The sequence below is a fragment of the Chelonia mydas genome, chromosome 1 (genome assembly GCF_015237465.2).
Source record: "Chelonia mydas isolate rCheMyd1 chromosome 1, rCheMyd1.pri.v2, whole genome shotgun sequence".
Classification (NCBI taxonomy): domain Eukaryota; kingdom Metazoa; phylum Chordata; order Testudines; family Cheloniidae; genus Chelonia; species Chelonia mydas.
Window position 1 is genome coordinate 254,352,027 of NC_057849.1, and position 24,183 is coordinate 254,376,209.

Below are 24,183 nucleotides of genomic sequence, written 5' to 3' on the forward strand. Positions count from 1 at the left end.
TTTTTATCAGTGAACAATTTAGCAAGGGCTGTGGCGGATTTGCCATTACTGGAAATGTTAAAATCAACATTGGCTGTTTTTCTAAAAGAGCTGCACTAGTTCAATGAGGAATTTAATTCAGGGAAGTCCTGTGGCCTGAGTTAGGCAGTCAAACTAGATGATCACAAAAGTCCCTTCTGATAAGCTATGCAGGGAACGATTCCCAGGGTCTTGTTCCCATATACTTTCACTGTGCCTAGGGCCTTGGATGGGTACATACTTGGGGCTGCTAGCTCTTCCTATTGCTCACACTGCTGTCGGTATTGTCTTTTAAACTAGCATTAGTATGTCTCCTGGAACTGGGAATCACACCCCAGCTTGAAGTGCAGAGGTACCCTGTAGCAAGTGGAGCTCTACACTTGGGTCTGACTCATTCTGGTCCCTTGCAGTCTGTCTCATGGGGCTGCTGGACTACAGTGTGTCCTAACACTCAGTCTGATATAACCTTTTATAGCCTGCCATTGTCGCCAGTCACCCCACGCCGTGCCCCTTACACACAGTCTCCCTGGGCACTGCACTGCAGAGTGCCCCATCCGTGGCCTATAAATGCCTTTACAGCCAACCTCAGAGGAATGGTGGCTCCCAGTCTGCCTTCATGCTCCACCTTGACCCTTATAACACATGCCAAAGGGTTGCTAGGCTTCAGAGGGCCCCATCTTTGACACTCACAACTCTCCATAGCCCACTTCATGGGCCTCTAGATTGAAGGCTAATTGGTCGTTACAGGAAGTTGTATCTAAAACCATGTGGGATTCTTGGGTGAGTTATCCTACATTTCCACCCTCTAATTTTCTTCTAGCTCCTCTTGTGCTCTCTTTATTATTTAAAGTATGATCCAAAGCTCACTGAATTCACTGGGACTCCAGAGGTCAATGTAGTAAAGAGTAATCCCTTCCCCCAAAGATCTACAGTCTAGGTTATGGGAAGATACAGCAGGTGGATGAAATAAACAGGGGACAAGAAGGGAGGGAACTACTTCCCTTTTCCTTCTGTCTTCTTCCCAAGGGTCTGAGGGGGTGGCGGGAGGGGGCAAGGAGGTAGGAAGCAAGGGCCAGCCTCTGTTAGCAGCATATTAATCTTGATTTCAAGAAAACTATGTCCCCTGATTCCTGGAAACTGTTTAATCAGAAACAATACAATATAACAATGAAAAGAGAAATACTTCCTCTCCCGCCCAGATTTTAAGAACTGCATCAGTAGGCGCTCCGAGGGTATGAAACAAACAGCAAAAATAGGAAGTTCAGAGTCCAAGTCTCACCCTCCAACTCCAGAGTGCTCAGGACTGTGTCTACTCCCTGAAAGGAGGCAGATAGGGGTGTGGAAGCCCTCAGAGGGCAAAAGGCGTGGGGAATACCCCAGGTTCATTATTTCCCGTGGGGATCCATTCCAGTTTTGGACAGCCGTGATCACTGCTGATTCCTGTATGCGTAAAGACGCTCCAGCTGCCAGGAACTGAGAACTGAGCGGGCCAGTGATCCACCTGCTGTGAGGCGGCTGTCCCACCGGCACCTCTTGGCTCAGGTGAGGAAACTCTGCCTTTACTCGGGGAAGGGTACGTGGCAAAGAGAGCCTGTCCCCAGACAGACAAGGGCTCACGAGCTCTGGAGCCATCAGTCACAGTGGGATCTCTTCTCTGTGGCGAATGTTCACTTGTCTAGCACACCAGATTCTATCAAAGGAAATGGGATTTAGGAAGCTGGGGGTTGTTCTGGATGGCTCCCCAACTCCATGCTCCCGCAAAGTGGGAAAAAGCCACTGATCAGACATCCCCTGAGCACAGAGGCTTGGCTCTGTGGCTGTGCCCAAGGCGGGGTGCGTCTGTCATGCTCTTTAGAAAGCAGTAATATGGGGGCACATTCTCCAGTGGTGCAACTCTAACTTCCTTTGAGTTACCCCAGTGGAGAATTTGGCCATGCTCTTTGCACCACTGAATTCAATGCTAGATCCCACAAAAAGAGACAATAAAGCTCCTTTGGGATTATGCCTGTGGGTCAGGGTCCCAAAGCAATTCCCGGGGAGCTGGCTGCAAACTGCCAGTTGGAATCACTTCAAAGCAATTCTCACCTGCGGGCTTGCTGGAGGAGAAGCGTATGGGGTAGAAGCCCAGAACTGAAGGAACGTGAACACTGAATCCCCATCTCACTCCAAGAGAGGGGAGATGTATATGAGTGGGGGAGATGGGGCCGGGTAGGGTAGGATGGTGAGTCTCCAGGGCAGGCTTGAGAACAAATGAGGGAGGTGTGTATATGTGTGGGGAAAGCCCAGTGGTGAATGAACATGGAGACTGAATTCCCCGCTATCCTGCAATGAATCGGTCCTGGAAGTAAATTCTATTCTCCAGCCTGTGTCCTACAGGTGGTCTAACTAGGTGACCTAATGGTTCCTTGTGACCTTGATGGATCAGTGAAAGGTCCCCTCAGTGCAGGGAGGGGAGGTTTTGTATCTCATAGAAGGTCCCAACCTCTCTCACCTGACCATCACAGCTTGGCTTCCACATGTAACAGGTGACAAAGAAGCAGTGAACAAGTGTGAGTGCAAGAACCCCAGGCTGGCGACCAGCCCAGAGCACAGGGAGCGGGACTGAGCTGGTGGGCCCAGGCTGGTGTGATCATGAAGGCGTTCTGGAATGCTCTGCTGGCTCTGTGCTGGGCTTTCAGGGTCGGAGAATCTCGAGGTGAGTTTCAGTTTCTTTTCTGCTTCTTTTTCTTCCCTGCCCTTTTTATCATCTTCCCTCCCCTCCTTCCAGTCCCTTTACTCTCCTCCATTCCCTTTCCTTCTTTTCGCCTTTCCTCTGCTCGACTGCTCCCTCTGCCATTCCAGATGTATCTGTTGGTGACTAGATTGACAGGCAAGAGGGCAATTGTTTATGTGAATGGATGGTATGGTAAGTGGATGGAAATGTGGATGGACTTACAGGTGGGAGGGTGCATGGCTGAATGGAGAAATGGCCGAATGGAGAAGTAGGTGAATGGAGAAGTGGATGGATGGATGGATGGAAGAGCAGGAGAGTGAGTAGATGGATGGATGGACAGGGGGGCTATTGTACAAATGTGTGAACAAGCTGGCTGGTGAGTAGGTGGGTGAACTGGAGGTGCAGTGCAGGGATAGACAGACCCCTGAAGGAGCGTGGAGGGATAGAATGACACATAGATTCAGGTGGGAGTGTAAGTGAACAAATATCCATTTGGAGGTGTGGACAAATGGGAGGATGACTCTGTGTGAGGTGTGTGTGAGAGAGAGGAGGGGGGAATATGTGAGGGGCAGGGAGACAGAGTAAGTCACCAGTGTCAATGTCAAAGGCCCATGTCTAGGGGTGTCCATCCCTCTGAACCGCCTTAGTTCCTTCTTTACCACTTCAGAGAACAAACAGGACCCTCTGTCATGTCCACTGACTGCTCCTGTTTCTAGGTTTAATCTCCCATCTGTGCACAGTTAGAGCTAGTTCAGGGGTGGGCAAACTTTTTGGCCCAAGGGCCACATCTGGGTATGGAAATTGTATGGCGGGCCATGAACGCTCACAAAATTGGGGGTTGGGGTGTGAGAGGGGGTGAGGGCTCTGGCTGGGCATGCGGGCTCTGGGGTGGGGACAGAAATGAGGAGTTCAGGGTGCAAGAGGGAGTTCCGGACTGGGGGAGGGGGTTGGGGGCTCTGGGGTGGGGCTGGGCATGAGGAGTTGTGGGTGCAGGAGGGTGCTCTGGGCTGGGACCGAAGGGTTCGGAGGGTGGGAGGGGGATCAGGGCTGGGGCAGGGGGTTAGGGCGTGGGGGGTGTCAGGGGTGCAGTCTCCAGGTGGCGCTCATCTGAAGCAGCTCCTGGAAGCAGCGGCATGTCCACTCTCCGGCTCCTATGCGGAGGCACAGCCAGGCTGCTCTGTGCGCTGCCCCGTCCGCAGGTGCCGACCCTACAGCTCCCATTGGCCGTGGTTTCTGGCCAATGGGAGCTGTGGGTGTGGCGCTTGGGGCAGGGGCAGCGTACGGAGCCCCCTGGCTGCCCCTACACATCGGAGCCAGAGGGGGGACATGCCACTGCTTCCAGGAGGCACACAGAACTGGATTAATACATCTGAAGGGCCGGATGCGGCCCCCGGGCCGTAGTTTGCCCACCACTGTTAGAGCTAGTTGTTTGTTGCTTTGTTCTAGGTCAGTGTACCTTAGAGAGGGAGGAATTTCTCCAAATTCCTCAATGTTCCCTCTGAGCCGCTGCTGCCCCAGCTCTGCACCAAGCCCAGACCCCGTACAGACCCTAAAATGGGTTTCAGAGGAGGTGCCTCATGCACATTTCTCTTTCCAGAGGTGGATGTGAATGTCTGATGTCTGCTGTGCTGGGGCAATCACACTCCCCAGCCCAATGTGCTATTGGCAGGGCTTTCATCTCTCACATGCTCAGGGAAAGACACGCAAGGCTCCAGGCCTATCTGACCTCTGAGGCTATTAAGCTATGTGATCTATTCTCAGGTCCAAATCCCATGCTCACACCAGGACAGCCCGCTTCATTGCCGAGTCCTTCACTTGGGCATTTTATGGCATGACTTGACATCATGTGACACGTCATATAGTGCATTACTGCTAGCGACACCTTCTGAAATAATTCAACAATAATAAAGCAGTTCAGGAGAAGGAATGGAGGCTGTTGGTGGGCGCACTCCAGTATGCAGAGGAGGTCATCTGACCCATGACACTGTGAGGATGCTCATGCATCCGCCACAGACATGGCTTTCAACGAGGGTTGTGTGTGCTCACCACCAGGGCGACTCCCACAATGCGAATCAGAACTGCCAACCCCCAGCGTTCAGAAATCAAGGGTCAGGCCTAAAAAATCCTGAGAGTGACTTAAATATCATGAGATTTGAATGAGAATACAGTTGCGGGGGTAGAGGTGGGGATGATTTGTCGTTTGTCATTGGTGTATTTAGGGCTCACCCTTCAAGCTTCTCTTCCCAACCGTGTAGGTCAGACACTTACTTTTTGTACATGAAAAGTGAGATTCTCGGGTAATAACCTCAATGCAGATGTTGGGGCTTTAAGAAAAACACTCAGTAGCCCGACACTCATAGATACATAGATACACAGATACTAAGGTCAGAAGGGACCATTATGATCATCTAGTCTGACCTCCTGCACAACGCAGGCCACAGAATCTCACCCACCCACTCCTGTGAAAAACCTCTCACCTATGTCTGAGCTATTGAAGTCCTCAAATCGTGGTTTAAAGACTTCAAGGAGCAGAGAATCCTCCAGCAAGTGACCCATGCCCCATGCTACAGAGGAAGGCGAAAAACCTCCAGGACCTCTTCCAATCTGCCCTGGAGGAAAATTCCTTCCCAACCCCAAAAATGGCGATCAGCTAAACCCTGAGCAAATGGGCAAGATTCACCAGCCAGATACTACAGAAAATTCTTCCCTGGGTAACTTAGATCCCACCCCATCTAACATCCCATCACAGGCCATTAGGCCTATTTACCATGAATATTTAAAGATCAATTAATTACCAAAATCATGAGAGACTCACACAAGTTAGCCAGACTGTGAATGCACAGGGACGATTCTCTCATTACCACAGCTCCTGGTAAGTAAACCTCTCTTTTCCAGCCTCTGGACTGTGAGCATCGGGGAGGGGGAGGTTTTTGTCCATCCATCCCTGACACGTGAGCTAACTAACATGCGAGGGACTCCCAGGAGAGTTTACCCTTTCGCGCCTCCTTCCCCCATCTTTGCCCTTCCCGCCATGGCACCGGTGTGCACATCCCGTTATTCCTCACTGCCCATCTCTATGACCCACCGGCAGCGTTGTGCTTTCCTTCGCCCTGCAGAGAGCCTCCCGATGCAGAGCCTGCGCTGCTACAATGACTACACCTCCCAGACGACCTGCACATGGCAGGAGCGCACAGAGGCACGTCGCTTCCTCAATATGACTCTTCACTATGAGGACAATATAGACAAGTAAGTGCCTGAGCCCTGCTCTGCTGCAGAAGGACACAGGAGGCCTGTGGCTGCTGAACCTAAGAGTTGGGAATGGGAAGAGGGAAAGGGATCCAAGTTGACAGCCAGACTTTGAGGCGCATGTGGACACCTGTGCTGGCCTTGCTGGGGGGTGGAATTTGGAGACTCTTTTAGGTCTGCATTGGAAGGATGGGGAGATACGGGAAGGTGCGCTGGTCAGTTTATTTTCATTACCTTTTCTATCACTCTCCCTTGATTTTTCTGGGGGATCCCAGGTGTGAGTGATGGCAGGGCCTGTTAGCTTACTGCACCTGGAGTGGAGAAAGAGGCATTAGAATACAGCTGGGTTGAGGTTCATTCATCAGCAGAAGAGAGAGGGATGGTTCCCCACTCCCAAACTTTCCCCTGGATCTTCTTTGTTGCAGCGTCAGAAGGAACATAGCTCTGGTGAGGTCATGTCTGCAAAATAAGGATGGGTGGAGAGGCTGTGAAAAGAGAAGTGGTTATGCCTAGTTATGCAATCGGGTTTCCTCCCAGAGTGACTGGGCTGTGTACCTCAGCATCTGCCCACCACATCTGTTTCCTTCTGAGAGGGGAACTGAGCCATCAGGCCACGAGGGATGTGGTGGGCAGAAAGGGAGAGGGACAGAAAGAGGATGTGTGGAAAGCAAGAGATGGGGAGATAAGGAAAATAGAGGTCAGGGTTTAGGAGTGGGGGGAAGTGGTGGGGAATAGGAAGGTATCATCTCTGTTGTCTTTTGGGGAAGAGATGCTGAAATCATTAGTGGCTTGATCCCATTCCTATTGAAGTCAGTGGAGGGACTCCCGCTGACTTCACTGGGCTTTGGATTGGGACCTAAGTGAGCCCATCACCTCTGGAAAAAGAACCCGCACAAGGACTTGACCTTTGAGAGAATGCTCTGGAGTCCAATCAGAAGATGAGCTGTGAGGATGGATCCTGGGATGAGTGTGAACTAGTCAGACAACATGGACACTAGTGCCAGCAATATGCCAATGAAACACAGCTCACTACTTACCCTTCACCGCACACAAGCACGCCACTACTACCAAGACGTCCCAGTGCTTGGATGAGACCAGCTCATGGGTGAAGAACAGCTGGCTGAAGCTGGACCAGAGCAAGATAGAGGTGATGCTGGTGGGCAGAGGAAAGCATTTTGAAGAGTTTGCGCCCACGGTACAGTCTCTTTTGGCTGAAGTCACATACCCACAATCGGTCAGTTCAGTCCATTGTTGAGGAGTACTCTTGGATTCCTTGCCGACCCTAAGCTCCCACATAGCAGCGCCAGCAAGTAACGCTTTTTATCATCTCTGGTTGGCTGGGAGACTCGGTCCCATCCTAGTGGACCTGGCTTCAGTTATTCACCCCTCTGTCACTTCTCGGCTGGACCACAGCAAGGCAAGATACCTGGGCATGAAACCTTCAGTGTGTAGGAAACTCCAGCTAGTACAGAACACTGCAATGTGTCTCCTCAGGCTACCGGGAACTCACCACCACTGTCCTCCGCTCTCTACACTGGCTTCCCACAGAATTTCAAATCAAGTTAAAAGAAAAGGAGTACTTGTGGCACCTTAGAGACTAACCAATTTATTTGAGCATAAGCTTTCGTGGGCTACAGCTCACTTCATCGGATGCATACTGTGGAAAATACGGAAGATGTTTTTATATACACAGACCATGAAAAAATGGATGTTTATCACTACAAAAGGTTTTCTCTCCCCCCACCCCACTCTCCTGCTGGTAATAGCTTATCTAAAGTGATCACTCTCCTTACAATGTATAAATCAAGTTAAAGGTCTCGTCCTTATCTTCAAGGCTCTCAAGGGTTGGGGCGCAAGCCATCTAATGGGCCATCTAATGTTCTCGAACAAAAATTGTGGTTGACAACTCTGCTCCTCTGGCACAATGGAACTCTTGTCACTAAGAGTAATGCTCATCTGTGCTGGAGACAGAGCTTTCTCAGGGGCCAGTCTGAGACTGTGGAATCAACTTCTGTGGAAACTTAACAACAGTCACAACCTCACCTTCCACTCCAAGTGCGAGACTGTCTCTTTGACATGCCTTCTCTAATATAAATACATAGCAACATGTGTATATTTAAAAAAAAAAAATCCCTACCAACACAAGGCACTGCACTTCACATGCTTTTCCCCCTGGGGAGAGGATGAGAGACCCAGCCACAGATGACAGAGGTGAAGTCACATTGCTTAATGATCTACTTGAAGGCGCTCAGATGCTACGATGATGAGTGCAGCATAAGAATCTATATAGACTAGAACAGAATGTGGGGAAAGTCTCAGGAGCCTAATTTTGGATTTTCTATCTGTACCTAAATCAGCTTCTCCTAGGTCTCTCTTTTTATACACAGGAAAAGCATACAGATCCCATGTGAGCCTCAGGGAGCCAAGAGGCTGCCTGTCTGCCAGGACGTTTGTGTCGGCTGGAGCTGCTACAGGAACAGCACCCTTTTTGCAGTTGGGGTGCACGACCGTTACACTTTCAAACCTGATCGGTTGCTGCAGGCCAAGCTGAACATCAGCCTCTTCCAGAATGGTAAGGGCGAGACACCCACCGCTCTCTTCTCCCCAGGAATATTTGAGATCCTTTGAAATCAATACTTCTTCCTCTGCCTGATCCCCTAACCCTAGTCAAGAATCCTGATCTCTAACTTTGAACCTTACTTCTGCATGTCAGCCTATTATCTTGCCAGGAATAGTTTCATTTCCATTGTGAGGCCCGTGTTCCCGTTTCTCACTTAGAGGATGATGGATGGACGGATTCCTTCCTTGCCTGCCTACAATGGAAAAGGCGGATGTATTCCTCCCAGTTGACCCACCCTCTTGCGCTGGCTGAGTGTCTCTGCCATTAGGAAAAAACTGATCTCAAACAAACCTTTTTACTCAGAAAAATATTCAGTAATATGACTTCACCTTTAAATGAATACAGCACTCAATTCCCTATTACCCTTCTGTTCTGCTCACCACCATTTTCACTATGGCCTTGGCAATTCTACTTGTTGCACTGCCAAGTGCCAATAGGCCTTAGATTTTTTTTTTCTTTTTTGTTGCAGCAGTCCTGATAAATCCCACAAAAGCCTGATGTTAGGCAGATCTGGGTCCTTCCTTACGGAGATAAGAACTAGACAGGCCCTCTGCCCACTCCCCATCCCCATCTACTAATAATTGCAACCCATGTTGTCCCTTCTCATTTCCAGTCCAGCCCCTCCCACCTCAGAAGCTCTGGATCAACGTCACAGAAGCAGGCGACTTCTTGCTGGGCTGGGAAGCAGCTGGAGAGAGAAAGGGAAGCCACTGGGTGTACGATGCATTGGAGTTTGAAGTGACCTACAAGCGGGAGTGGGAATCCTGGGAGGTAGGCATGAGATATGCTTAAGCATTGGCACGTGCTGTTCTTGGTTGCAGAAGACAACCCTTTGCAATCCTCTGAAACCTGCTCGGCTGCCGCTGAACCCAGCCGATCCTCTGAAACCTGAATGGCCCAGACGGTGGGTCCGTGCATGCTGCAGCTAGCTGTGTGTGCATCTTAGAAGTCCTGTGCCGTCCAGCCATGGCCTTGGCTGGTTAAGACCAGAGATCTAGCAATTAAAAAGCAGCCTGTGTGCTCTAAGAGCAATGAGCCCTGCACAAGGAGCATCTGGCTCCTCCTTACCCAGGGATCACAGCGCTGGCTGTGCTTGGCTGAGCTGAATTGCCAAGAAAGGGATCCTCCCATGCCTCTCTAACATGTCTCTCTCTCTCTCTTTCTCTCTTCACCGCCCCTGACTCCTCGCTATCTCATCCCCACTGACAGAAATCTTCCTCGGTGTCAGTCGCAAGCGCCTCCCACTGCCTGCTGAGGCGTGATGCCCTTGTGCCGGGCAGCACCTATGTTGCTCGTGTGCGATCCAAGCCGAGCCAGGGTGCTGGTTGGTCTGGGCTGTCCAGCGAATGGAGCACTGCCGTGTCCTGGAGGTCCCAGGAAGGTAATTCTGGAGGCTGAGGGGCCATGGGAGGAAGGAGGGACGTGATGAGATGCTGGCAGCAGAGGGATATTGTGTTTTGCTTCCAAAGGATTTGGGGGCTGAGATGATGACATTGGAGAATCTCCGGAATTTGATGAAAATGGTCCCGTTTCACTGGTGCTTTCTTATATGAAGTGAATTTGATGTCACTGACAGGTAGCAGAGCAGGAGCCGTGGAAACTTCAGCTCTCTGGTTAGTCCCACGGCACAGGTACCAGTCCCAGTGCAGCACTGGCAGGGGCAGTAGAAGCTCCTTATACACACTTCCCCTGCCATTGCACCTCAAACCCCTCGCTTTGATGGGACCCTTCTAGGTGTGCTCAGTATCCAGCCTCTCAGCAAAAGGGCCTGTGAGTGCCGATGGAGATGGTGGGTTTTGGAATGTGGGCTCAGGAGAGGCCAGTCTCTCTGTGTCTCGCAATACATGGATTGTATCTTTTGGATGAATGGACCAGCTTAATGCTCTGGGCTCCTATAGAAAACCCTGAAACAGAGGGCATCTCTATACTACTAAATTATGTTGACTGAAGTTACGTTGGCATACAGCCTCCGCAGTAATTAAATCATTTGTGTGTGTCCACACATGCTCTTTGTGTTGGTGGTGCGCATTCTCATCAGATGCAGAGAGAGGTGCACCGTGGGTAGCTATTGTGATGAGCGTTGTGAGCACAGGGCGCTTGATCTTGCAATGTTTGCAGAGCTGCCAGAGGAGTCGTGGGGAAACATAGAATCACAGGGTTAGAAGGGACCGTAAGGGTCATCTAGTTTAACCTACTGCCAAGATGCAGGATTTCTTGTGTCTAAACCATCCAAGACAGATGGCTATCCAGCCTGCTTTTGAAAACCTTCAGAGAATGAGCTTCCATTACCTCTCTAGGTATCTGTTCCATTGTCCTACTGTTCTTACAGTTTTTCCTGAGATTTAAACTAAATCTGCTATGCTATAGTTTGAACCCATTGCCTCTTGTCCAGCTTTTTGTGGCAAGAGAGGACAACCTTTCTTCATATTTTATGGCAGCCTTTCAAGTATTGAAGACCACTATCATGTCCCCCCTTATTCTCTTTTCAAATCTGAACATACCCAGTTCCTTCAGCCTTTGCTCATAGAGCTTGCATTCTATCCCTTTGGTCTTTGTTGCCTGCCTCTGGCTCCTTTCCAGTTTCTCTCCATCCTTTCTATACATTGGTGACCAAAATTGGACATAATACTCTAGCTGAGGCCTAACCAGCACCAAGTAGAGCAGAACTATCACCTCCCTTGACTAACATGCTACGCCTCTGTTAATGCAACCTTTTTCTGCAGCAGCTTCGCGTTGCTCACCCATGTTGAGGCTGTGATCCACCACAACTCTCAGATCCTTCTCAGCAGTACTGCTGCCAAGCCGGTTATCCCCACGTCTGTATTTGTACATTTTCCCCCCTTCCTTATGTGTAGCATTTTACATTGTCTTTGTTGAATTTCATTTTGTTGTCTATCGCCCAATTCTCCAATTTATCAGGATTCCTCTGCATCTTAACTCTATCCTCCAAAGTGCTTGCAACTCCCCCAGCTTTTATGTCATCTGCAAATTTGATCACTATGCTTTCTATTCCTACATCCAGGTCATGTAAAAAGATGTTAAATAACACCAGACCCAGAACAGATCCTCGTGGAACCCTACTTGAGACCCCCTTCCAATCTGACATCATTCCATTAATTGTTACTCTTTGTGGTTGTTTAACCAATTATGCATGCGCTTAATGGTAGTTCCGCCGAGTCCACATTTCTCCAGCTTACTTATCAGAATGTCATGTGGGACTGTGTCCAAAACTTTGCTGAAGTCCAGGTATATTATGTCCACTGCATTCCCCCATTCATCAAACCAGTTACCCTGTCAAAGAAGGAAATCAGGCTGGTTTGGCATGATTTGTTCTTAGTAAATCCATGCTGGCTGCCAGTGATCACCCTTCATCCTCCTGGTATTCAGAAACTGAATGTTTTAAATATTGCTCTAGTAGCTTCCCAAGAATTGAGGTCAGGCTGACTGGTCGATAGTTCCCAGCTCCTCTTTTTAAAGGTGGGCACTATGTTAGCCCTTCTCCAGTCTTCCGGGACCTCTCCTGTCATCCATGAGTTTGCAAATATTATCACAAGTGGCTTCTAGATTTCTTCAGCTAATTCCTACAGCACCTTGGGGTGAATAGCATCCGGCCCTGCTGACGTGAATTCATTCAAATTAGTCAAAAGATCTCTGATGTGTTCTTTATTCTGATCTGCATCCCTTCCTCTTTATTATCTATGGTAACTTCACTAGTCATCCAGTTACATGTTATTTTTTGTGAAAGACTGAAACAAAGGAAGGCATAGCTGCTCAGTGCCTACTATCTTCTGTTACCAGCTCACCTTCTCCATTGAACAGCAGGCCCACATCATCCCTGATTTTTCTTTTTCATCTGACACATTTGTAGAACTCTTTCTTGTTGTCTCTAACATTCCTTGCCAGATGCCATTCTTGCCTTGGCTTTCTTGATTTTGTCCCTACACACTCACACTATTCCCATGTGTGCCCCTCCTTGGTGACACGCCCCTCCTTCCATTGCCTGGATGTGTCCCATTTGGTTCTTAGATAGGTAAAAAACTGCTTGTGCAGCCACATTGGCCTCCTGTGACTCGTCTTATCTTTCTTCTGCATTAGAATAGCTTGATGTTGAGCCTCTAATATTACATCTTTTAGGAACCGCCAGCCCGCTTTGGCTCCTTTTCTTCCTAATTGGTCTTTCCATGGGACCTTGCCTACTATTTCTCCAAGTTGGTTGAAATCTATCTTTCCGAAGTCCAGTGTTCTTGTTAGGCTGTTCTCATGTCCTCCTTTCCTTAGGATCTTGAATTCTATCAGATCGTGATCACTTCCTCCCAAGTTCCCGGCCACCTTCATGTTCACAACTAATTCATCCCTTTTGGTCAATACCAGGCCCAAAATGGATGACCCCCTAGTTGTTACTTCAACTTTCTGAATCAGAAAGTTGTCCCCTACACATGCTAAGATTTCGAAGGACATATTATGTTTGCCAGCAGATATCAGGGGAGTTAAAATCCCCCATTAATATTAGCTCATGTGTGTTAGCTAATCTTGTTACCTGCTTGTAGAATGCCTCATCCACTTCCTCTTCTTGATTTGGTGCTGTATAATAGACCCCCACCATAACATTGCTACTATGCTTTTCCATTTTTATCCTCGCCCAGAAACTCTCAGTATGTGTGCCATTCACTTCCTCTTGGACCTCAGAGCAAGTGTCTACATTCTTGATGTACAGCACAATGCTGCCTCCTTTTTTCCCCCTACCTATCCTTCTGGAACAAACTATATCCCTCTAATCACGAGAGGTGTCCTACCAAGTCTCTGTAATGCCAATTAAGACATAATTTTCTTCATATACCATGACTTCCAGTACATCCTGCTTATTCCCCATACTCCTTGCATTGGTATACAGACACTGAAGATATTTTGCAGACTGCCCTGTTGCTTTTCTTCTTGCCTTTTTAATGCAGTTGTGGTTTCTATGATGATTCCTTGGAGGCTAGATTACTGTGGGACATAGAAAGAAACAAATCAAAGTTGTTGGCGCCATTCACGGAGCAGCTGCAGATGATGGAGAGCTGGTTCTGGGCCTGAGAAACAAGCACTGACTGGTGGGATCACATTGTCATTCGTGTTTGGGATGATGCACAGTGGCTGCAGAACTTTCGGATGTGCAAGGCCATATGCCTGGATTTGTGTACAGAGCTCGCACCAGCCCTCCAACTCAGAGACACCAAAATGAGATCTTCATTGACAGTGGAGAATAGGTGACCAGATGTCCCGAATTTATAGGGACAATTCCAATATTCAAGGCTTTGTCTTATATAGGCACCTATTACCCTGCACTCCATCCCAATTTTTCACACTTGCTATCTGCTCACCCTAGTGGAGAAGTGAGTCATTTCAGTGAAAAAAATCCTAATGGTTATAGCTGCCTGCTGTGTTCTGCATAATATCCGTGTAGCAAAGGAGGGAAAGTTTCCACTGGGGAAGGGTGGAGATGGAATAGATGTCTGTTGAGTAGTGTGGGAAAATGTCCTACCATGGTGGAAGAAATAAGGCAGCCCTCCCCAGAAACCTTCAGCAGGGGATTGCAGACTACCTCCCGTAAAGTTTCCTTACGATCTCTATGAAAGATTCCTGGGACATCCTGGTGCACATAAACAAACTATTCTGTGGGGACCCTTCTGCCTAACTCTACAGGGGAATGAAAAGCAGATAGCAACACTACCTCTATTGGTTACTTCACTACCTCTTCTAACCTAAGTAAAGAAGGAGTAAATCAACAGATATGTCCTGCTACTTTGGGGGTTCCATCCCTCTAATTTCAAAGCAAACTGCAGCCTTACCAGAGGTTCCTTCCCCTGCATCAGACTCGCCTGTGCTGGACTGTAGGGACTGGCTGGACTGCCCAGGACTCAAAAACAGGTCCTGGCTCACTGTGAGGCTGGAACCACCAGTCGCCTGTCCCCCATTCTCCTCCTTCTCTTCTTCCTCCACCTTGTCTTCACTATTCATGGCAGGGGCCTGTGACTAGGGCTCCTCTGAAATATCCATGGGGCTCTTTGGGGTGGTTGTGGGGTCTCCACTGAGGATAGCATGCACCTCTTTGTAAAAATGGCAGGTCTGTGGCTACACACCAGAGTGATTTTAGCCTCCCTGCCACAGCTCCTTGGCTTTCACGTGGTGCTGCTGCTGGTCCCTCCTGTAGCCCTTCTCCTCCATGCCCCAAGTGATCTTTTCCTAGATGTTGACATTTCTACGGCTGGATCAGAGCTGTGCCTGCACAGCCTCTTCTCCTGACAGACCCAGGAGATCTGACCCACCCCCCCGCATCCCAGTGTACTCCAGGCAGGAGCGTGTCTGCAGCATGTAGCCAGCATGGTCAGCGGGGTAGTTGCTAGGCATGCTCGAGAGTTGCTAGGTGATCTCTCCAAGCCGGGCAAACAGGAGATGGAACTTCAAAAATTCACAGGGCTTTAAAGGGGAGGGGTGGCTTCCTGTGTACCTGGCTGCTAAGCAATGGAGTTCAAAATGGTGACCAGAGTGGTCAAAATGGGGCATTGTGGGATACCTCCTGGAGGCCACTAACAGCCGATGTAAGTAACGCAGTGTCTACACTGACACTGCTTTGACCGAACTACATCGACCTAAATTCTATGCTGCTCATGGAGGTGGAGATATTAAGTCAGCATAGCAGGTGCTTTAAATCAGCAGGAATGAAATTTTAGTGTAGACACTTACTTACTTAGGTCAATGTCAGCAGCCTTACATCGACCTAACTCTGTAGTGTAGACTACGTCTAAAAGTTTTCCCTTTTTCCCTCAATGGTCACAATCAGCCCCAGCTCCACTGTCCTCCCCATCCCTCCCAACCCTGCCCCTCCCAGAGGTACACTAACCACTGTCTCCTCGCTAGAGGATGAGGCTCAGCCCAAGAACCTTCGCTGCCTCTTCAATGGGGTTGATCGGCTAACGTGCAGCTGGGAAGTGAGGAGAGAGGTCACCAGCTCTGTCTTGTTCACGCTCTTCTACAGAACCCCACCAGCATCAGAGTAAGTGACCTGCCCATGGCAGCGTATTCCTGTCCTCCTATATCTGACCATCCCTCCTGCTCACTCAGGCCTGGCTGCTCTCTTCCCCAGAGAGACAGAATGCTCTCCAGTCCATGAGGAGGAATTGCCTGGCAGCCACTACCTTTTCCACAGCTGTGAGATCAATGTCACCAACCCCAGCAGGCTGAGCCAGTACCTCATAACTGTCCGGCCCAAGAAGGAGGAGAAACTGATTAAAGCCAGCAAAAACAGTGAGAGCCCATTTGGATCCTCTGCCCAGGGTTATCTGGAGGTTTCTCCTCCAGCTTAGGAAATGCTTGGGTTGGCGGAGAGGTGGAATGGCTAACAAGAGAGCTAGACAGTGGTGCATGGGTGGGACAGATGGCTGGTAAAGGAAGCTCCCAGCACTGGAGCTCCTGACTGGCACCGACAGAGCACTGCTGCGTGGAGGTACAGAATGGGTGTGTGGAGATGAGATGTGTCAGACGGGGACGCTGCTATTAGCCGTCCTTGGTGCTAGTCTGCTCAGGCAACAAGTTTCGCACCAGCGTATCCTTAGTCCTGCCCACAGCCCAGAGTGGGAAAGGGAATGGGCAGGAAGATAAGCTGGGAGATGGATGCATATTCCTAACATGTTGTTTGTGTTCTAGTCAAGCCGCTTGCGCCTGTCAACGTGACAATGACAAAGAGGAAAGAGCAGGAGTATGAGCTGAGATGGACAAAACAGATCCTAAGCTATGCCTATATAGGCCAGAGATATGAATTCTTGTATTGGAAGACTGGTGACTCCTTGGAGGTAGGTGATGGTACTGCTGGGAGCCCAGGACTCTGCTGGGGAGGTGGGTGGATGGGACAGAGAGTTCCTCACCCCTTCTCCATCTCTTCTCTTCCCAGAATGCCCAGAGTGTAAACATCAGCAATGACAAGCCTCCCCTCATCTTCACCCTGCAGATGCTGGAGCCCTCCACACACTATAGGGGGAAAATACGGGCAAGGGTGCACATGGATGGCTACCAGGGGCCCTGGAGCGAGTGGAGTGAGGAGTGCACCTGGGAAACTGAGAGTGGTACATCCCAGCTGGGCTACTGGCTTGGGGGGGGAGGGGGTCAGTTCCCTCCCTAGAGAAACTGGTCCTTTAGCTGGGGTTTCAGGGGAACTGGGGTTTCATACAGTTAATTAAGCAAAGAGCCTGACCAGGTTCCCCTTGATACCTGGCTGCATGCTTCAGTTCACAGAGAAGGAGTATAATTGGCTTATCTGAATGGGAGCCCAGGGCTGCCATTCTCCATGGTGTGAAAGTAGAATGAATTATTTTGAAATTATAATTCATTAAAGAAATGCTACTTGAAGGGTTTGTTGAAATATAGTTGTCAGGAAGAGAAACATTAAGGAGTGTGAGACAATGGGTCCTCAAACTAATTAACTTAGAGCTCCTACTGAGCTAGGAGATTGGTAAACGTTAGTATGCAAATAAGATATGTATGTATATTTGTCAGTTTCTGCTTCCTTTTGTCTCTTATGTTAAATTGGCTTTCCCTTATCTGTTTAAATAAGTTAGCTTGAGCTTTTGCAGGAGGCTCACATATATCTGGGTGTATTGGCAAAGTGCTTTGCGAATAAACAGGGTGGTCTGACAAATTCTGTGAGCCTTGAATCTGACTTTGACAATTGGAACAAGAAAACTGTATGAAAATCAGGGGTTGGAACTGGATGCACTAGGTGAGGAGGGAAGGGGGCCTCCACAAGGAGGCTTAGAAGGATGAACTGCCTACATTGTCAGAGTGTTTTACAGAGGTTTTAGTTCCATGATTCCCAGGAAAATTAGGAGGGAGGTGTGACATTCCTCTCTGGTGGTATCTGGACCGATGATCTGCTAGGTCACCCCAATCCTTGACTCATGGAGCCAGCCTTACCCTGCTCTGCTGTGAGAACCCCCACTCCTGGGCTGTTCACGCATGGCCTATAGCATGTAAGCTGCTCCCAGCTACTTGCAACCAAATGACACTAGCCAATATCTCCGGTCCCAGAAACAACCCTAGGAACCTCTGACTTGTAGTGTCCAGTTATGCCCACTGGACGCTGCAAGCTTATATGAGATTGTCAATTTAACAAAGAAATTGATATGTACCAGACTTGTTATTCCAAGGGGAGTCTCTGCCACACTTCAAACCAAACGCACTGCTTCAGGTAGAATAAACAAACAGATTTATTAATTACGGAGATAAATTTTAAGTGATTATAAATCAAAGCATAACAAGTCAGATTTGGTCAAATGAAATAAAAGCAAAATGCATTCTAAGCTGATCTTAACACTTTCAATGCCCTTACAAACTTAGATGCTTCTCACTACAGGCTGGCTGGTTGCTCTGGAGCTAAAATGGGGGGCCCACCATCCTGACTTAGTTACAGCAAAGACCATCCCCTCCTTTCCGACATGCGAAACATCGTGTAGCAAGGCAGCCAGAGACGGGTAGAGTGAAAAGGGATCTACAAAGGCGCCAGTAGAGGATCGGGATGTAGAGAGCAACCTTGGGCAACCCAGGATTCTTTCTCGGTTTCTGGGGCAGAGTCTTGGAGCAGGGTGAGGTCAGTGAGGGACGGCGGTGGTATAGAAACAGAAAGGGAACCTAGAAATGCATCTGGGAAAGGTTCTATGGCAGCAGCATGGTTAGCAGAGGCAGCAGCAAATGCGTTACCCTTAGCAACATCAGTATCCGCCATTGAGTGGCCAGGGCACTTAACAATAGCTAGGGCAGACGGAAGTAAAACTGCATACAGGAGGGCAGCGATGTAGGGCCCATTTTTAATAGGGGTACCGGCAGAGGTAAGGAAACCCCGAGTTTGCCAGAGGGTACCAAAGTCATGTACAACCCCAAAAGCGTAGCGGGAGTCAGTGTAAATGGTGGCGGAGCATCCCTCCACCAAAAAGCAGGCACGGGTGAGAGCAACTAATTCAGCGACTTGTGCTGAGGTTACAGAAGGTAAAGGCGCAGCTTCCAGGGTTTCAGAGAGTGAAACTACAGCGTATCCTGCAAGGAGACCTTGGTCGTCTCGAAAACAGGAACCATCAGTAAATAAAACAAGGTCAGAGTTAAGGAGAGGGACATCAGAAAGGTCAGAGCGCGGGACGGTGACAGCAGAGACAATTGCAAGGCAGTCGTGGGGATCACCGTCATTAGACAAAGGAAGGAGAGTGGCAGGGTTTAACTGAGAACAACGCTTTATGATGATATATGAAGCTGATAGTAGTAAAAGTTCGTACCTGGTAAGGCGGACAGAGGAGAGGTGGCCTGTGTTACGTTGTAGCAAGAGAGTTTCTACAGAGTGAGGGACCAGGAGGGTAAGAGGAGAGCGGAGAACAAGGGCATCAGACATTTCAACTAGACGCGCTGCAGCAGCCACAGCACGCAGGCAGGGGGTTAAGCCTTGGGCAACAGGGTCTAAAGTGGCAGAGAAATAAGCCACTGGGTGGTTCTTTTCTCCGTGCATCTGAGTGAGAACTCCAAGCGCACACCCAGATTGTTCGTGGCAGAAAAGGGTAAAAGGCTTAGAATAGTCAGGCAGCCCTAAGGCAGGGGCAGAAGCCAAACCCTGTTTGAGGGAAACAAAGGCAGAATTGGCCTCAGGGGGCCACGACATGGGGTCAGGCACAGAGAATCGAGTGAGTTCCTGGAGAGGTTTTGCAAGGGAGGCATATTGGGGAATCCATTGTCTGCAAAATCCAGCCATGCCTAAGAACTTCCGGACCTGTCGTGGGGAGCGGGGTTGGGGAAAGCTAAGGATAGCTTGGACGCGGGTGGGAGAAAGTGCACGGGAACCCTGGGAGAGGAGAAAGCCAAGGTATGTGACAGAAGCTTGACAGAGTTGTAGTTTAGAGCGAGAAGCTTTGTGACCCTTATTTGCTAGGGCAGTAAGGAGCACTAAAGAGTCAGTTTCAGAGGTGGACAATGAAGGGGAACAGAGGAGTAGATCATCTACATATTGGACTAGTGTGGACCTGGACGGGAAAACAAGGTCAGCAAGGTCTCGGGCTAATGCTTGGGAAAAATATGACGGGCTTTCAGTATACCCCTGGGGCAGTGTGGTCCATGTGTACTGTTATCCCTTGTAAGAAAAGGCAAACAGGAACTGGGAGTCAGGGTGAACCGGGACAGAAAAGAAAGCAGAGCACAAATCAACAACAGTAAAATGAGTTGCATCTGGTGGGATAGAAGCCAGAATCGTCGCTGGGTTAGGGACAACGGGAAAGGCAGGTATGACAATGCGGTTAATGGCCCGAAGATCCTGAACAAACCGCCACGATTTACCATCAGCTTTTCGAACTGGGAGGATAGGGGGTGTTACAGGGGCTGGAGCAGGGGATAATAATGCCTTATTCCCGCAGGGCAGTCATGACTGGAGCAATTGCAGCCTCTGCTTCGGGGTTTAAAGGGTATTGAGACAGGCGAGACAGAGGTTTGGAGGAATCAACAATAATGCAGACGGGGTCAATATGTAAACAGCCCACTTCAGAGGGGTGGGTTGGCCACAGAGAGGATGGGACCTGTGAAATTAGGTGTTCAAGGGACAGGACCAATGGGCAGCAGGGGACCGGAGTGGAAAGGGGAGTTTCAGACAGCAGGGAGGCTACAGAATCACTCAGAGAGGACTGGGGGATTTGTAAGTAGACACCATCCGGGGAACAGTAGATGGTACAGCCAAGTTTACATAACAGGTCCCGACCCAAAAGGTTCACCGGAGTGGAATCCGAGAGGAGGAATGCATGGTCCGCGGAAAGAGGACCAACCTGGACTGGTAGAGGTTTTGAAAGGGGATAAGGGGTTGGGATGCCCACAGCGTAATGCCCACAGCGGATATGGTTTTTTCGGAGCGGGGAACCTCAGGCAGGTCAGCAGTACGAACTGCAGAGAGCGAAGCTCCCGTATCAACAAGGAAAGGGAGAGAAAGATCATTAATAGTCAAAACACATTCACCTGTGGGAGTGAGAGGTAGTAAAGGAGCTAAAATTTCCTGAGGTTCCCTGGTGTTCTGTCATTGCTGTGGGACAAAGTAAGTCTGGGAACTGTCGGGCTGTGCCGACAGGAGGTCTAGCTGGTTGTTTACAGAGCTATTAGGCCGGCGCGGACACTCGTTTTTCCAATGTCCAGGTTGTTTACAGAAATTACAAACACCCCCAAAACCCGAAAATCCAGTTCCACGGCCCCTCCCGTGGCCACGTCCCCCTCCCCGGTACTGTTTACCTTGCCCTGAATAATGCTGTATTTGCAGGGCCATTAACTTTTGGGAAGATGGTTCCTCCTTTCCCTTTAGAGTGCGATGGCAGTGTTCTGCCACTGATTGCAATTTATCCATGGTTTCCGTTTCCCACCCAACACTTATTCGCTTTAGCACACTGCCGATAGCAGGTAGGAGGCCATTAACAAACGCGTGAGCCAGGGCGCCCTTCCCATTTTCACCCGGTTGCTGTATACCAGAATGTTGCAGAAAAACATCAGTCAGTCGGGTGCGATCGTCACCCAGACTTTCTCCCTGTCGCTGTTTACAGCAATGTGTGGCTGTCCAGTTTGTTTTTGGAGTCCATACTCGAGGGATGGCCTCATGTAGGTTTTTAGCTCGGTCTTTACACTTTTTCCGGTATTCAGCGTCAGGACCGGTGTCTGGTAAAGCGGAATGGTGCTCGCTGATGGGCCAGTTGGCTGCTGTGAGCCATTTTTCATGCTCGCTAGGGGTTACCAGTAGCTTGCACAGCTGCAGGAGGTCTGCCTCAGAGGGTTCATAGGTGTCGCACACTAACAAAAATTCCTCTGCAAATGTGGTAGGATTTTCCAGGGGCTTTGGAAAGCCTTTTACAATTGAAAGGAGCTCTGTACGAGTCCAGGGTTTATAGCTCCAAGTGGGACCCTCTTGTTGGCCCCCAGTATGCAGGATTTGGAGGGGAGCCTGGATAGGTTTAGAGCCAGAGCATAAGCGTTGGGCCCAATCAGTGTCCAGGCTATCTTCGTATGTATGGGGAAAAACAGAGGAGTCAGGCAGACTGGAGGGTTTCGGGGGAACGGGGGGGTTTTGTTTATGGTCTGAGTGGTACCGGAGGAATGGGCCTGGACGGTATTGGACGATCCGGACTGGTCTGAACTGGAGACCCCTGGGAGTTGTTGTGACCGCCTATTGATCCGATGCAAGGATGCCAGGCCAATTAATGCATCTTCCTCATCGTCATCCCCAGAATTTAACAAGGGGTTTTCTTCGTCCTTTCCCACAATGAGATGGGAGTATGAAGGGGGATGGGATCGATCCTGGTTTTCTCGGAGAATGGGATAAAGGTGAGCGCTCGGTCTGGCAGCGGGAGAGGAGGCTTCTAATAAAGCTTTTAACTTATCATTTGAATCTTTGAGAGAGGCAAGTTTTGATTCTGTCCACCTATGATTTGCGTCTTCCCACCATTGCATGAAACAATCAACCTCTCCTTTTGCCAATTTAGTTTTAGGTTGGCCGAGTTTGTCTTTTAAGATGTCTACTCGGTCTTTGTCCCAAGATCCTAACAGTGGCCACTGAATTTGGGATTCTCCTGAGTTAGCCTAGACCATTTTTCCAGAAATTTACAGGAGTCCGGACCCTTCCTAAAATACATAAAATGAGCCGGTGTTCCTTTAGGGAACTGTCCCGACTTAGACATCTGGTTACCCATACAGGAGGACTTTACACACCAATCACACAAGAAGGAAAGTCGGGTTCGTCAGAGCGATGCCCGGTGCAACACACAAAAGGAGCCCACAGGCTACTGCCTCAATCGCCCTTGCTTTCACACCAAGGGTTTTACCCAAGGCGCGGTGCGGCTGCAATTGTGCAGATTTCACTCAGTCAGACCGTGGGGAGAGGAGCCCTTTGGTCAGCCGATCCCCGGACGGAGACGGCGCCCAGACTCAAACACACCACAGGGAGGACGGATAGACGCAGAAACAAGACAGTCCTCAGTCCGGACAAAACATAGAAATAATTACCTGACCAGATTCCTGATGTCAGATCCCGGGATCCCTACCAGAACAGAGTGGGAACCAACAGGTTCGATGGCGTAGACTTCACTGTGGTCATGCACCCTTCCGTTCTGGTGGAGGACCGCTCGGGCCAAATGCCAAGGTGCCGGCTTGCCACGGCCGTCCTAAGAACGGGCAGGAGTCACATGGCCCCAGTGAAGATGGTTGCCATCTTGGTGGAACCTCCAAATTGTCAAAGTCAGATTCAAGACTCACTGAATTTGTCAGACCACTCTGTTTATTAGCAAAGCACTTTGCCAATGCACCCAGATATGTGAGCCTCCTGCAAAAGCTCAAGCTAACTTGTTTAAACAGATAAGGGAAAGCCAATTTAACATAAGAGACAAAAGGAAGCAGAAACTGACAAATATACATACATATCTTATTTGCATACTAACGTTTACCAATCTCCTAGCTCAATAGGAGCTCTAAGTTAATTAGTTTGAGGACCCATTGTCTCACACTCCTTAACGTTTCTCTTCCTGACAACTATATTTCAACAAACCCTTCAAGCAGCATTTCTCTAATGAATTATAATTTCAATATAATTCATTCTACTTTCACACAAACTTAGATGCTTCTCACTACAGGCTGGCTGGTTGCTCTTCAGCCAGGCTCTCCCCTTTGATCAGTGCTTCAGTTGCTTGGTGTGGTATCTGTGGATGTAGGTGGAAGAGAGAGGAAGAGCATGGCAAATATCTCTCCCTTTTATCATGTCCTTTCTCCCCTCTTGGCTTTGCCCCCTGCCCCCCGCTTCAGAGTCAGGTCAGCATTACTGAGTCTCTCCAAGCAAGGTTGAGCAATTCCCTTGGGTGTGGCCTCATGCAGGTGAGTCATTGCATTGTAGCTCCCTTGCTGAACAATGGCTGTTGATGGGTTTTTTGACACCCTGCCTAGGCATTGGTTACTTTCTTTGCTGTTGCCTCTGCGGAGCTAATATCTGGCTGATTCCCCCAACTTACAGCATGTTTTAGTGACAACCATACGACACAATTCTCATAACTTCATATGCATTAATGATACACATCTATGGCTAGAGAAATGACTTTCAGCAGATCATAACCTTTCCCTGATACATTACAGGGCATGCTTTATATGTAAGATCACAATTATACAAAAATGAGGAATATGAGGGTTACAGCACGCTTCCCCAATGTATAGAATTTCACAGGAGGGTCACATGACTGTAATCTTCCCCTACACGTAGTATCTCTGCACTGCAGCCTTTGAGGTGTCCAGGTTACTACCTTTAAGAGGAACCAGGCAGACTGGATCCCACTGGACGTGGTCAGGCTGAAAATGGGGCTGGAGGCCAGTGTGAGAAGTTCATGGATCTAAGTGGAGGTCTGGAGAAGGGAAGGAATGATCCATGCTAGAAGGTAGAAAGGGATCAATCAGTGGAGCTGGTTGAACTGTTCATGCTGAACAACATTTTCATGTTTGTGAAATAATGAAAAGATGGGCTCTTTGCAACTGATTTTAAGCAAATCCATCGGAGCTTACATGGGTTTCTCTGGTCATT

At 49.1% G+C, this 24,183-nt stretch overlaps 1 protein-coding gene across 2 annotated transcripts in view; it reads left to right on the forward strand.

Annotated features, from left to right (window-relative positions):
- The first annotated feature begins 1,192 nt into the window (after positions 1 to 1,192).
- The window catches only part of LOC102937422 (colony stimulating factor 2 receptor subunit beta), a 36,593-nt gene continuing 13,602 nt past the window's right edge, over positions 1,193 to 24,183 (forward strand). Inside the window, exons 1-10 of one of the 2 annotated variants that reach the window (XM_027825098.3) lie at positions 1,193 to 1,560; positions 2,544 to 2,713; positions 5,848 to 5,977; positions 8,365 to 8,549; positions 9,211 to 9,368; positions 9,807 to 9,978; positions 15,495 to 15,630; positions 15,721 to 15,881; positions 16,281 to 16,426; positions 16,525 to 16,696. In XM_027825098.3, coding sequence (XP_027680899.2) covers positions 2,650 to 2,713; positions 5,848 to 5,977; positions 8,365 to 8,549; positions 9,211 to 9,368; positions 9,807 to 9,978; positions 15,495 to 15,630; positions 15,721 to 15,881; positions 16,281 to 16,426; positions 16,525 to 16,696 — 1,324 coding nt within the window. In that variant the 5' untranslated portion in view covers positions 1,193 to 1,560; positions 2,544 to 2,649. The remainder of the gene's footprint in view (positions 1,561 to 2,543; positions 2,714 to 5,847; positions 5,978 to 8,364; positions 8,550 to 9,210; positions 9,369 to 9,806; positions 9,979 to 15,494; positions 15,631 to 15,720; positions 15,882 to 16,280; positions 16,427 to 16,524; positions 16,697 to 24,183) is intronic. The other variant, XM_043542829.1, reaches the window with a different exon arrangement.